Here is a 15,068-nt window from a genome sequence, read left to right on the forward strand (position 1 = left end):
TTTTTGCTGCCTGCAGTCAAGAAATATGAGAACAGGGAGAAAACATGGAAACATTGGGAAAATATAGAAGAATTTATTTAAACTTTCTAGTCTTATTACAAACAGAATTCGATCAGAGGAGGATAACGCGGCGTGGAGAAAAGATGCCAATGCTTTTTAGTTTTTAGATTTTTAAATTTTACTTTTTCTTTAATGTTAAAGGGAACCAGTCAGTCATTTGTTTAAAGATCCGGCCGGGGAACTATAAGGAGAGACATGACTAATCCGGCACGGTCCCTGGTAGGCTTCTCCCTGCACCGCTGTAGTTGATTGACAGGTCTCTCCCATTTGTGTACAGCGGGAAAGACCTGTCAATCACCTGGAGCTGCTCATCAGGCAGCACCAGGGTGCAACACAGATTAGCATCCATGCGCTTTCTGATTGTTATCTAAGGCCCGTAGACTATAATGAGTTTCCATGAAAAAGACAGATTGAACAGATACAAGAAAATCGGACATGTGAAATTGGCTACTTCAGAATTTAGTAAATGTGCTAAAGTCGAATAGATATGGAAAAACACCATACAACAGCTACGTTCAAGCTCCGGGTAATACATGGCCATATTACAGCCCCCCAAAGCGCCGATTTCCTCCAGTCTTATATATCTTGTTTTTTTTCCTGTTGGCTCCTCTTCTTATAAACTGTACTTAGTATAAAGACGCATGATAGCAGCACCCCCTGCTGGCACATTTGAGATATTTTAGATTCTTTTAAATTAATTAACTTTATTTACAAAGTATCTGTCACGTTATTTCCAGAGTATCACACATCTAATCTCCCCACTCTGTTCACTCCTTCATTCACAGTTTCTATAATAAAATATAGCTTTATATAAGGCAATATGGCAAAGTACTAACACCAATAATGACCAGTTCAGACCCTTGCAGTCTCAGCACGGTCGCTCCGGTGGTCCCCGTCTTCTGGTCCAGTAGTGGTGACGCATTGTACATAGCAGAATCACCACTGAGGCACTCAGATAATATACACTCAGATAATATACAGCACCGGCCATTGCAGGGGTTTAAAGGGAACCCGTCACCCTCTGTATTGCTATGTTAGTAGCGTTTAAATCATGCCTTGCTGCCTTACTGAAACAGCGGCTGCAGGGAGAAAAAGCAGCAGTATTCCCCCTGTAGCCACTGGCTACTAGTAACAGGGGCCATGCAGGGAGCTGTTACAGTGGGTGTGCTGAATGTGTGTGCAGCGTGTGTGTGTGTAACATGGGTGTGCAGCATGTGTATGTGTAGTGTGAGTATGTAGCGTGGGTATGCAGTGTATGTGTGCAGTGTGTATGTAGCGTGGGTGTACAATGTATGCATGTAGCCTGGGTGTGCAGTGTGTGCATGTAGCATGGCTTTGCAGTATGTATGTGCAGCATGTGTATGTAGCGTGTGTGTGCAGTGTGTGTATGTAGTGTGTGTGTGCAGTATGGGTGTGCAGTATGTGTGTGCAGTGTGGGTGTGCAGTATGTGTGTGCAGTGTGGGTGTGCAGTATGTGTATGTAGCATGTGCGTGCAGTGTGTGTATGTAGCGTGTGTGTGCAGTATGGGTGTGCAATATGTGTGTGCAGCGTGGGTGTGCAGTATGTGTGTGCAGTATGTGTATGTAGTGTGTGCGTGCAGTATGTGTGTGCAGCGTGGGTGTGCAGTATGTGTGTGCAGCGTGGGTGTGCAGTATGTGTATGTAGCGTGGGTGTGCAGTATGTGTGTGCAGAGCAGGCTGTCAATCAATATCTAGGGCAGTGATTACACAGTATAGTGCACGGTGACTGTAACATCTCCCTGCACCATCCCGAACACTGGAAGTGAGCGGCTGCAGGGAGAATATAAGTTTATTGCTCATTTTTTTTCCTGGTAGCTGCTGCTCCAGTAAAATGACTAATCAGGATTTAAGCTATTTACCTGCAGATTACTCCCATATCTGTACGAAATTAGCATTTCTGGGGGTCACAAGTTGCCTTTAAACAGGTGAGTATTGAATTATTTTTTTTAATTAACTTTCCTAAACATATTCCAACTGTGTTAGATCCTGGACCACCCACCACTCCTGTAGTTTGAGATATTTTAGTTTGCCAAAAACATCTGATAGTGGCAGTGCCCTATGCACATACATAGAGGGAGACCTGTCAATCAAGGACAGTGGGGCAGGGAGTAGCCTGTTTTGATATAGTCTTTCATGTCTCAGAGTCCCGAATATCACCGAAATGTGCAGCGTTTCAGAACAAGACATACACAACTGCAATAACGCATGAATCTCCTATCAGGTTCCCTTAAAAAATAACCCCGGCCTTAGTCGGACAGGACTAAAAAGGTTGTTCCCCCAACCTTTAGGATCTCAGCTTCTTCTACACTATGTACACAAAGTTATTTACATATATATACTGCTTCAGTGCATCTACAACTTCACAATCGTCTACCGTTTTATGTATACAGCTCCCAAGCATTTCTATGTGACTTTACAGACGGCATCAAACACTATGTGCAGTCTGATGTCTGATCCTTAGGTCATCAGATATTGCTTTCCATCCGCCCACTCTTTTTGATGACCCACTGTCTGCATAGGAGCGGTGTACATAAAACGGTAAGATATTTGTAATATTTGCGGAGTTGCTTCATTTTTTTGGGGGGGATGCACAACGGCGACAATCATGGATGCAAAAAAAAAGCAGCTAAGCTGCAGTGGTTTAATGTGTGGCCGTATGTATCACTCATTACTTACCTGATTGACCAGAGCAATCGAAATATGATGCTTCTGATACGCTGCTCTCGCCTGTCACATCATGGCTGTCATTCTGCAGGTCTGTCACTTCTGAATTCACACTGTCATCTAGGCCATTGCTTTCTTGCTTTGTACACGCAGCTTTCGTTTCCTTCATCCCATCTGGTAACAAAGCAATGTGTAATAATTCAGTCCTCAGTATTTTATAGACTTATCTTATAATCATACATTTGATTTACAGTGCAACCCCTGAGGATGCACGACACCAGGAAACAAAGAAATGCACCCTGAGAACCACTGTTTGGTGCATCACTCCTTCAAGTCCCGCAAGCATAATATCCATCAGGAACGCTCCAAAAACAAGGGGAGAACTCGTGGAGAGCTGGCAAATCTTCCAGGCACCGGGAAACCTTTTCTAAAAGGTTTATGCTCGCACCGCCAGACGCTCCATCATTAGAAGAAGCTCCAGAGCCCAAACACATTTATAGAGAGTGGAAAATGGGTTCAGAAGGCTGCAGGGGAGGATTGCAAAAGTAGAAGTCGCATCTGTGCTTTGGTGGTGACCACACAGGCAATGTGCACATAACGTACTGCGGTCAAGATCAGGGCCAGTCCCTGATATGGCCAAGATAAGAAAACCAGTAGAAATATCCAGTTACCTAGAAATTCCTCATAGGTGCCTCCTGTCAACTCTATAATCAGCTCTTTTTTTCCCAGGTCGTGTAACACATCCACAAAATGTCGAAACCAATCCTTCTTCTTAGTAATCCTGCTGAGAAGTTCCCTGTTGGCGTCGTGATTGTGCTTTCCGTTTATCTTAAAAAAAAAAAAAAAGTAACAGTAATACACATATAAAAGCGGACTCAAAACCAAAAAACGTACTTTACCAAAAAAAGCATAATGGGGATGTCTCGGATCGCATTAAATTGGGACCAAGACAAGAAATGCTTTAAAATAGTAAAACAATTATTAGTTACTTGAAGCCCCTGCCACTCCGGCTCTGCTGCCCCCCCGATAGTTTTTTGTGCACAGGACTGCTGCGGTGACATCCCGTGTACAACATGTGAGCGCTGCAGCCAGTCACTGGCCTCAGCGGTCTCATGTCATCTATCTGGGCATTGATTGTCCAATAAAGCACTGCAACAGCTTTGCTTGAGCAAACAGTGGTGGGTTTTTGGAGACTGGGTGAGGGAGCTTGAGGAGTCTTGGTGCCATATTAGGCTACGTTCACATTTGCGGTGCGTCGGGCGCAACCGCGGCGACGCATGCATCATGCGCCCCTATATTTAACATGGGGGCGCATGGACATGCGTTGTCTTGCGTTTTGTGACGCATGCGTCTTTTTTGGCGCAGAGGACGCAGCAAGTTGCATTTTTTTTGCGTCCAAAATCGGCCAAAAATGGACGCATGCGTCACAAAACAATGCGTTTTTGCATGCGTTGTGCGTTGCGTCGCCGACGCAACACACAACAACGCAAATGTGAACGTAGCCTAGTGTTCTGTAAACTGGAGGGACTTTTTAAACAAAACACACGGTGCCAGCCAAAATTTGAATCCCAATTTGGTCACATGGATTTCATTGTGAAGGCAGCCGTTCATTACATGGTTAGACACTGGTTGAATAGCCGCCATTTAATGCTTCTTCACTGGGGCTTAGAGAAACCTTTCTCGTTACCATCTTCTGATCACCGCACCAGCTAAAAAGAAAGATAACCGCTGCTACTTGGCTCCGTTGCAAACTGGGTAATAAAATACGGTTCCTAGTACTGTCTCCATTGGGGTTTACCACACTGTTTTCTTACAATTCTCCACTTATACTGCTACGTAAAAAAGCAGGAAACTCGGTAAAAACTTTTGCAAAAGGATATTTAACCCCAGAACGTATTTAACCAAGAAATTCCTGTATAAAATAATCAGCTTGGTGGACAAGAATCACGCTAAGGACCGAGGTGTGTCGACTGTACCGCCACCCAGGGTTGCCAACCATCCAGAAATTTGACGACAGTCCATAAAAATAGGGTACTTTCTATAAAAAAAAATTTGAGGCGTCTGTGATTTTTTTTTTTAAGCTGAAAAAACTTTTCCAGGTTATTTTGACTGTAATTATCATCATTTTACAGTTCACAGTGAATGCAGCCGATGTCTACATATCAGAATTATGGGCTGTAGACATGGATCACTCAATCTTATTGATTTATTATGGTACTAGATGGTGGCCCGATTCTAACGCATCAGGTATTCTAGAATATGCATGTCCACGTAGTATATTGCCCAGTGTCCGTGATTTTTTGATAAACTGTCCAGAAAAGAGAAAAACTTAAGTTGGCAACCCTGCCGGAACCTTGACTTGACTTGTATGTTGACATGTTACTCAAATCAAAGATATTTTTCTGCCTAACATGAAAAGCCAACTTTTATTATGTTTCCTAAATGTATGGAGTATTGAACTCAATACAGAATTCTAGAATAGCACATTTATTTGCAAGCAGCAGCATCTGCTGGTCATGGAGGATAATACCATATGTAAAAAAAAAGAGCAAAAAAACCCAATCATGCCAACTAATAGTACTGCAATCATTAAAGTTTTAATGACATCCCACTGCTCATATGTTTGAGACGCCCTTCTACAATCCAGTTTCTTGGTACAATCGGCTCCTGTTGGGGTGGGTGGGCTTTTTACATGGATGATCAGAGAGGAGCAAATCGGTTCAAAGTAACTCAAATTTGCCTTGATTTCTGCAAAGAATTCGGATTTGCCTGAATCCAATTTTATTTGTGATTTGATTTGAATGTATCCATGAGCCATTGTCCGTCACTTTGCTCCTCTTCCTCAGTTCCTCGCTGGTTACCTCTTACTCCGGTCTCTTCTGTTCTTCTTGTGATGTAATACTGTACCCTCTTCTGCGTCTTCTTTCACAGCGCTGATGTTTCCTACAGATCCTCAGGCGACATGCAGTACATCAATTACGTCTCAGGCAATGCACATCGTGATATCACAACTAGCACGCCCAAGGCCTACTCAGGATGTTACTTGCCATGAAAACTAGAAAAAAACAAAGTTGGAGGGAGGCGGCGGTAAACCGGGTGGTTTGCTGCCATGAAGACCAGAAGGGAAAGGTGAGTGGCGAGAAGAATATACGGTACTATTTTTTTAAGCCCTACATTTGGTATTCCCCAGGTCCCGCAGAGACCACAAGGCACAGTAATGCACACTTATTTAATGAAAAATAAAATTCCTTGGCAGATTAAAACTATTCATTTGGTTTGTCGCCATGTAACCTTAAAATTCCACTGCAGCCGGAGAAATGCCTGTCTGGTCACAACACCCCCTGGCAGAATTAGTTGTCAGCCAGACTTGCTGGGAGCTGGACCCAGGGCAATCAGTTGAGTCGCTTGAAGGGGTGTTCGATCAGGTTTATATGGCCCCGATTCATAAAGGATGCCTTGTCAGAAATCTTAACTCTAGTCCCTAACTGGAGTAAGATTTCTGGCGTAAGGAACAACACAGCTCATCATGAAGTAGACAAACTGAGCCTTATGCTGCTGATGTGCCACAGCTCTGCCCATTTTGGGGTCAAAGTGCCAAAAACTGCAAAACTTTTGAGCAAAAATCTTGAGACTTTTTCTAAAAATAAACGCACCATCATGACATAACGCGATGGTCCCTGTTATAAGTCAATGTGGCATGTCGGGCTCCATTATTGTGCGTCAAACAATACAAACTGCAAACATTAGTAAAATGATCTATTAGACCTGATGAACCTGAAGTACTTACTTTAAAAATCCGTGTCAGAATGGCTGTGTAATCCTTTTTGAAAGTAAAGATAAACTCAATCTCTGCCCATTTAGCCTGACTGACAGCTCCTCACCAAAGCCCCTTTTCTCTGCTGCTGCTGAATCTCCACCCACTTAGCCTGACTGACAGCTCCTCCGTGGCCTCCTTCCCTGCTGCTGCTGCTGAGATCTCACACTGTACAATATACACGCTCAGTGGCGTATCTGGGGGGGGGGGGACAGTCGGCATGGGGCGCAGTCGGCAGGGGGGGCGCAGTCAGGCCGCCTAAAGCGGCGGTCTCCAGTGTCTCCCCCGGGGGCTGCTTTCTGCTGCCCCCGGACTGGGAGTCAGCTGTTCTCTGTGCCGACTGTCAAGCTGACAGCCGGCACAGAGAAGCTGCAGCGCGCCGGGTCAGAGCGACGCCAGCTGCGTGATCAGGTCATGTGATCACGCTGCTGACGTCACTCACCCGCGCTGCAGCGCAGAGCCGGAGACGCAGATCGGTGGTAAGTGTTCCAGTGGAGCTGAAGACACCGAAGGTGCAGGGGGGAGATTTAATGTGAGTGGGGATGGGGGGATTTATTATTGGATGGGGAAGATTTAATATGAGTGGAGATGGGGGATTTATTGTGTGTGGGGAGAATTGGAGTGGAGATGGGGGATTGAATGTGTGTGGGGGGAGATTTGTCATGGGGATGGGGGTGTTTAATGTGTGGGGAGATTTGGAGTGGAGATGGGGTTATTTATTGTGTGTGGGGAGATTTGTAGCTACAGTATGAGTAGCGATGTGAAAAATGTATGTGGACAGAGTACGGGGAGTGAGGGTGATGGGATGTGTGCATGCGTAGCATGGGGGACAGTGTAAGGGCACAGCCAGGAGGGGACAGTATACCAGGAAGGGGGAGTGTGCTGAGAGGGTACAGTATAAATACTGGGCCCTATAGGGGGGACACAGTATGAGAGGACAGTGTGAAGAGGGGGCTGGTATGGAAAGGAGAGGTCAGTGTAAAGAGCATGTACCATAAGAGGGACAGTGTGGGGGTCATCTTTAATGTAGACAATATAGTGAGGGCCAATTTTTTATTCCGGAGCATTATAATGACACTTGTATCTTTAAGGGCGTCATGTGGAGATTTTCTGCAAAAGAGCGGAGAAGATGGAAGTCTGCAGAGACGGCTGCGGATGAGAAAACTCATCATGGGGTCTGGACAAGATGAAGAAAAGGAGAACGACTCCAGAGACGACGTCATCTATAAGGTACCTGGATGTAAATGTTATTTGTGATACTAACTAACTCTCATGTTTTATTTATGTTAGGAGCTTTAAACGGAATGTCCAGGTTTGTAATGAGTCTGCAGTCATTCTTTGTGACTGCAGACTTCTGACTTCTCACAGTGCGCACTGCACGCTGTCAGGATTCTCGCGTGCTGGCGATTTACATACATGCGGTCATGTGGTGACTAGACATGTGTGGGCTCACTCAATGAAAATGAACTGAGCGAGGCCGGGCACGTGTAGTCGGAATGTGGTCAGAAGTATACGAATCGCATGCTTGTGCTGACATGACGGTCCACCGGTAAGGGAGAATCCTAAAAGTGTGCAGTGAATGCGTTGTGAGAATTCAGAAGCTGCGATGTTCAGGATTCAGCTCTGCAGGTTCCAGTAGTCGTCACATGGACACTTCACGCCAAACTGAATTCTTGCCCTGGGTGCCAGAAACCCTAGATACACCTCTGTACACACTGCAGCCATCAGGCAGGGAAGGCAGACATTAAATACAATTGAACTCATTAGCTCTCAGTCTTCTGTTGGACTCATCAATAGTTCATCCTAATGTCTGTCAGGATTATACAGCCATTCTGATAAAGATTTCCAATATAGGCACACCAATACCATATACACTTACTATACTGATAATGTATCTTTAGGATAGGCAATCAACTTCAGTTTGGTGGGAGTCAGACACCCAGGACCCTTACTGATCAGATGTTTTCTGCTCTGGTGGTGGTCAGATGTAAACAAAGATGAACCCCAGAGCGCCGATCACTGTGTAGTGGCCGGCCTCAGGTACTGCAGCTCTGCTTATATTGAAGTGAATAGGAGCCGAGATGCAGTACCTGGGAACGACCACTACACGGTAAACAGTGCTGTGCTTTCCGGCTCCGTACAATGTTTACATCCAGCCAGCACCCGAGAAGAGCGGATCCCTGTGGGTGCCGGTGATCAGACCTCCACAGATCTGATATTGATGACCTATCCTAACGACAACAACCAATATCTTAAGCCTGCAAAGAAAAAAACAACTTTTAGCAATATATGCAATTTGCATTGTGAAGATCCACTTTATGTTTTTTCAATGTTTTATTGATCAATTGAAATATGGATGCTTTCGAAATAATTCCTTAAATATATTTTTCTCTTAGGTCTATCTGGATATTAATGAATATAGCTTACTGTGACTCAGCTTTTATAGAATCCTATATAATTGTAAAGTGCTGCGGAATATGTTGGCGCTATATAAATAAAATTATTATTATTATTATTATTAATCCTGAAAGAAAAATGTGTCAAGCACTATAGGACGATCGACGCTAAATTCCTCTAATTTAAAAAGTTACAAAAACTTACAATGCCGACATCCTCGATGGTGCATATTTTTTTGCTGAGGCACTTCGCAGTCATCTCTTTAGCGTCCAGCTTTTCAATCAGCTGTGGATATAGGTAAGAGATCAGCTCCTTACAGTAGTCTTGCTTCACCTCTTCCTGGGGGGACGGTAACTTTTCGGGGCTCAGGTACAACTCCGCTTGTTGGCATTCTGCCACCCTGAGAGCGGTGACGAGCTCGGCGAACCAACCACGCGCCCTGGGTTCTCTGAGGACCCGATCTAGGAGCATTCTGGCCGCCTCCTGGTGCTCGGCCGCGGCTTTCGCTCTTAATGTTTCCTTAAACTCCTGATCCAGACTGAGCATGCTGTCCAGCACCGGTATCACCTGGATATGGCTGCAGATCCTAGTTTTGAACGTTTCTATCATGTAGACATGGACTTCCTCGCTATTATCTGGCTCCATGGCTTATTTTTCGATAACGTGGCTAGCTTCTATAAAGCGTAAGAATTCTGCCTTCTCCCAAGCTAGGAGGAAAGTCCTATGAATTGTCTCTGCCTCAGTCTTGTAGACTCTGTTCCTGATGTCCCAGCCCCCAGCTTATATAGGAAGCAGGAGGATGATTTTCAGTTTCGTTTCTCTGTTCCATTATCTCACAAGTCCTCAGTCCTGCCCTGTAGATCTCAGCTGAGGTTTTCACTCACTGCAGCGTCACCAGATGGAAACTAAAACTGCCTCCTATTATAGGAAAGAAATAAGTTTCTGTTCTGATCCATAGACATTCTCCTAATTACAGCATTGCATAATGAAAAGATGTTCAGTTTTCTAATATAATTTAGGAATCAAACCCTTACAATCTTCAAGACCAACTTCTGAATGTGATGGACACGAGGCTTCCGTGTCTTCAATGGACCTCAATTCATCTGAATACCCTCCATGTAATACAAATATTTAGAATTGAAGAACCAGAAACACATGAGCTACTTGCACATTGAACAAGTCTGTAGGAACATGTTCACACACCACCAAGAAACTTGAAGACACAAAAGAGCACAGTGAGGTCAAAAATACTCTGTTGTAAAAAAAAATCACAGTAATAAGTGCTAGTCAAAAGATGGAAAAAAACAGGGTATTTAGTTGATACTTTTTTTGCAAAAAAATGTATACTAAGCTGCCTCCACCAATCGTCAAGGTATACCCATATAGAGAAGTCCTAACTAATGTATATAATCCCTATCTGATGTATTTAAAAACCTGATCATCTGTATAGTACCTGTATAAGCAGGGTTCAGAGAAGGAATATCCACGTGGACCTGCTAGATGGAACAGCTTTAGTGCAAATGACCCACAAGGGAGCGGTGAACTCCCCTGTCTTGTAGAAACAAGAGAACAATTATAGAACCAGAAACACATGGGCTACTTGCACATTGAACAAGTCTGTAGGAACATGTTCACACCACCAAGAAACTTGAAGACACAAAAGCGCACAGTGAGGTCAAAAATACTCTGTTGTAAAAAAAATCACAGTAATAAGCAAGTGCTAGTCAAAAGATGGAAAAAAAAACAGGGTATTTAGTTGATGTTTTTTGCAAAAAAAGTATACTAAGCTGCTCCACCAATCGTCAAGGTATACCCATATAGAGCAGTCCTAACTAATGTATATAATCCCTATCTGATGTATTTAAAAACCTGATCATCTGTATAGTACCTGTATAAGCAGGGTTCAGAGAGGGAATATCCATGTGGACCTGCTAGATGGAACAGCTTTAGTGCAAATGACCCACACGGGAGTGGTGGACTCAACTAAATACCCTGTTTTTTTCCCATCTTTTGACTAGCACTTGCTTATTACTGTGATTTTTTTTTACAGCAGAGTATTTTTGACCTCACTGTGCTCTTTTGTGTCTTCAAATATTTAGAATTAAGCAATTCGATTTGTGCTGCCCCGGTCCGGGGTTCAGTCCCGTCCTCCGTAAAAACTGCTCTACCCTTCTGCAAGAAGGGGTTCATCTATGTTGTCCTGTGTTTGGATGATAACGATACGGCTGCCGTCACACTAGCAGTATTTGGTCAGTATTTCACATCAGTATTTGTAAGCCAAAACCAGGAGTGGGTGATAAATACAGAAGTGGTGCATATGTTTCTATTATACTTTTCCTCTGATTGTTCCACTCCTGGTTTTGGATTACAAATACTGATGTAAAATACTGACCAAATACTGCTAGTATGACGGCGGCCTATATGAAGAAGTCTCAACAAAAAATGTGACACCCCTAGAGATGAGCAAATATTTTGAAATGCAAGTTCACCAGCTTTGCCATATTTTTTCCCAAAAAATTAGATTCACGGCAAATTGCAAGTGTTGCAAATTCCCTTAAAAAAGACGTTTGTGACACTCTGAGGGTTTTTAAGACTGAATCCAACCCATTACAAGCTCTTTTTAACACAAACACAGCCTTAGTAATGTCAAAGTGACCTCCATATGTAGGGCTATGAGTTGGTAACAAATAGTAACTGCGGTATTTTGCACTACTGGGATGTGACACACTAAATCTGTACAGTTTCTTCAGCACTTTATGGTTTTCTCTCAGTATCTCCATGGCTAAGAACTATCCATATTCTCCCAAAAATGGCTGCTGCATTCCCTGCCTCTGCTTTTATATGACAGTCCCACATGATTAGCTATGTTATAGCATGTGGTGTGATAGCAGCCATTGGATTGAACAGTTGTCTGTTATGCTCTAACGTCTCTCCAGACACGAAAGCTTAATAAACAGGGGTCTTTGAAGCATTAAAAAAGCTTAAATTCACTAGTCACCGGCTAGTACCTCATCTATCCTGGTGCTGCAGCTCCTCGCCTGGTCCTCTGACCTCACCCTTGGGTAACAGGCCTCAAGTGTGGACATGTGTGAACCGCACAAATATCTGGATCAGCCTCATCCGGGTCGGGGGCGTAATGGTGGCCAAGGGTCACGGTGAGTTCACAGGCCAGCGGGCTGTCCTCAACGGAATAATAAAGGTAGAAATTGTGGAAAGGATGCAGAATCAGCCCGTTTCCATAACCAATGTCCAGATCTCAAGTGCAACAGGACAAAAACCCCTTGCTTTTACTGGAGCTGTTCATGATGATTATCAATGCTCTCCACAGTTATTCAGTACACTGAACCAACAGCCCCTCATGGTGTGATGATCCCAGGTCTTTTCCGGCAATGTGTAGTTGCTCTCCTCATTCCCACTGCATATAGCACTATATGTGCACTAAAACTTCTCTCAGCCTGGATCTTGGCATCCATGACACCTCAGGCGTCCAGGAAAGTATCTCAGCTCTCTTCCCACCGCTGGCAACTAAGGATCGAATCAAGACACCCCTCATCTGATCCCTAAGTGATGTCATCTGGCGGTTGGGCCCTTCTTGAGCTGCTCAGGACACTATGTTCCATGTGGCTGCACAGATTTCGCTGGAGTCCCGACCCCGACCTCGGAGAAGGCACTGGCTGGCCTCCTTGATCTCCAGCACCACTCAATCTCTAGGGTTCAGGGTTGCTTCTCCTGCTCTGGTAGTTCTCCTGTGAGGGCTACTATCCACCAGACTTCACAATGGCCCTTACACTAATTACACCTGTAGGTGTCAAAATGGCTGAATAGCTGGCTTCCCACACCATCAGAATTCACCAACATTTGTCACGCCTGACTTTGCGGGGGCCACACAAACACGTGATTGCATGGTCCCCCCCCCCCACATGACCATATGAGGCCTAGTGGTGGAAAACCCATACAGAAAAGTGACAAAAGGGAGTTCAGCGCAGCTAAAGGCAGGCACACGTTTGTCACATTTATGCTCCATGAGTTCTAGTTCTGAATGCCCTTCCTTAATGCACCAAATACAGTGCTGAAAAAATGGGAAAATATTAATTTTTGGGTGAAAAGAAGCAAAAAAAAAAAAATACAATTCCACGATAGATCGTTGGGTTTCATTTTTAGGGATTTCATTGAGCAATAAAACTTTCCTGGTAACTTTACTCTGTGGACATGTACGATTACGGCAATAACACATTTATATAATGTTTCTGTTTATTTTTTTTTAAACAGTAAAACAACAAACAACTTTTAAGAACACTAGTTTGTGTTATTTGATAGCCATTTTTATTTTTATTGATGCCGTTGTGTAAGGACTTGTGTTTTTCAGGACAAGCTGCAGTATTTATTGGTTCCATTGTGGGGTATATACAAGACAGCCGCGCCAGTAGGTAGATTTATAGAAAGAATAGTAGGTACAGATTGTTGGAGCGCCGCGCCGTGCAGCACGAGGATCGCAGCCTCCCGGCTGAATGACTGTATAATGTTTTCAATGTTTTCTAGTTTTTGGTTGAGTCATCCACATAACTTAGTAAAATAATTACGGCGAGTGAACCGTGTAGGAGTCGGTTTTCTAGCCCGCGAATTTGCTTATCCTGAAGAAGACCCTTAGATCAAGACTTACACAAGAGTGGAACACTACCCTCTTATATGAGCAGCAATAGACACAATATACCTGAATCACTATACACAGAAAAAGGCATTTTAGTCATTTTACAATCTACCCAGATCATCTATATATATATAATTGACTAAGGGTTTTTCCGTCTGTCTGTCTTTCTTTCTGTCTGTCTGTCTTTCTGTCTGTCTGTCTGTCTGTCCTGGAAATCCCGCGTCTCTGATTGGTCGAGGCCGCCAGGCCTCGACCAATCAGCGACGGGCACAGCATCGACGTAGAAATCCCGCGTCTCTGATTGGTCGAGGCCTCCAGGCCTCGACCAATCAGCGACGGGCACAGCGACGATGATGTCATAAAGGACGTAGACATCCCGCATCTCTGATTGGTCGAGGCCGCCAGGCCTTGACCAATCAGCAACGGGCACAGCGACGATGATGTCATAATGGTTGCCATGGCGACGATGATGTCATAAAGGTTGCCTCGACCAATCAGCGACGGGCACAGTCTGCCGCGAATTCTGGAATCATCATTGTCCATATACTACGGGGATATGCATATTCTAGAATACCCGATGCGTTAGAATCGGGCCACAATCTAGTTGTTATATAAATTTGTTTTTGAGGATAATGTCACATTTGCCTGTAGCTGAAAAGTGGAGTCCTGGAGTTGGCTTCCGATGGACCCTTGACACCCCAGTCCAACACTGTATATGACTCTTTGATCATTTTTTTGTTTCTTTTTCTTTACAAGGTGATTAAAAACCTAAATTCTGGCCATTATTTATGTATTTACATTGCTCAGCCTGCACGGTGTATAATGTTATATTTTGCTATGACAGTTCATGACTCTGCAGGGGACCCAATGCGGGTGACAAAGAAGGCGCCGGTCTAATGTATTGCAATATAACCAACGAATGACAGCTGCATTCTGAAATGATATAATATGCAAACAATGAATGTATGAATTTGGTATGAATTACTGCTATAGAAAAAATAAAAAAAATGAATGTCCGTAGCACACAAATCGGCAAAATCATGGAAGCCCTAAAGCCAGGGCAAGGTGTACCCCTTTGTTGAGACCAGGGCCGGCGTCAGCACCCGGCACAGCGGGCAAATGCCGGGGCCCTGGGGAGAGGGGCGGGCCCACTCATGCTGTCATAGATACAGCTGGGAGAGCAGAGCAGGAGATAACATGCTCTCTCCCCCCACAAAGTCATGCTGGCTGCGTTCTCTTAACCCCTATGTGCCAGCTCTGACACAAGCATCTTCTCACTCAGTCAGTGCAGCCAGGCAGGCACACATAGGGGTTAACAGAAGGCAGCCAGTGTGACATTGTGGGCGGAGAGAGCACGTTCTCTGCTCTCCCCCCTGGGTGGCTGCAGACAGTGCTGAAGTTTATCAGGCAGATTCCGAGGAGCTCAGTCCTACTAGTGCCTGAGTGAGTGCAAAGGTATCCAGC

General features: G+C 44.4%; 1 protein-coding gene across 1 annotated transcript in view; it reads right to left on the minus strand.

The window, feature by feature from the left end:
- Positions 1-9,712, minus strand: part of IFIH1 (interferon induced with helicase C domain 1) — a 60,448-nt gene extending 50,736 nt beyond the window's left edge. Inside the window, exons 1-3 of the mRNA XM_069733052.1 lie at positions 9,161-9,712; positions 3,417-3,573; positions 2,758-2,919 (exon numbers count right to left, since the gene is read on the minus strand). Coding sequence (XP_069589153.1) covers positions 2,758-2,919; positions 3,417-3,573; positions 9,161-9,601 — 760 coding nt within the window. The 5' untranslated portion in view covers positions 9,602-9,712. The remainder of the gene's footprint in view (positions 1-2,757; positions 2,920-3,416; positions 3,574-9,160) is intronic.
- Positions 9,713-15,068: the final 5,356 nt, after the last annotated feature.

This window comes from Ranitomeya imitator, chromosome 7, assembly GCF_032444005.1.
Source record: "Ranitomeya imitator isolate aRanImi1 chromosome 7, aRanImi1.pri, whole genome shotgun sequence".
Classification (NCBI taxonomy): Eukaryota; Metazoa; Chordata; class Amphibia; order Anura; family Dendrobatidae; genus Ranitomeya; species Ranitomeya imitator.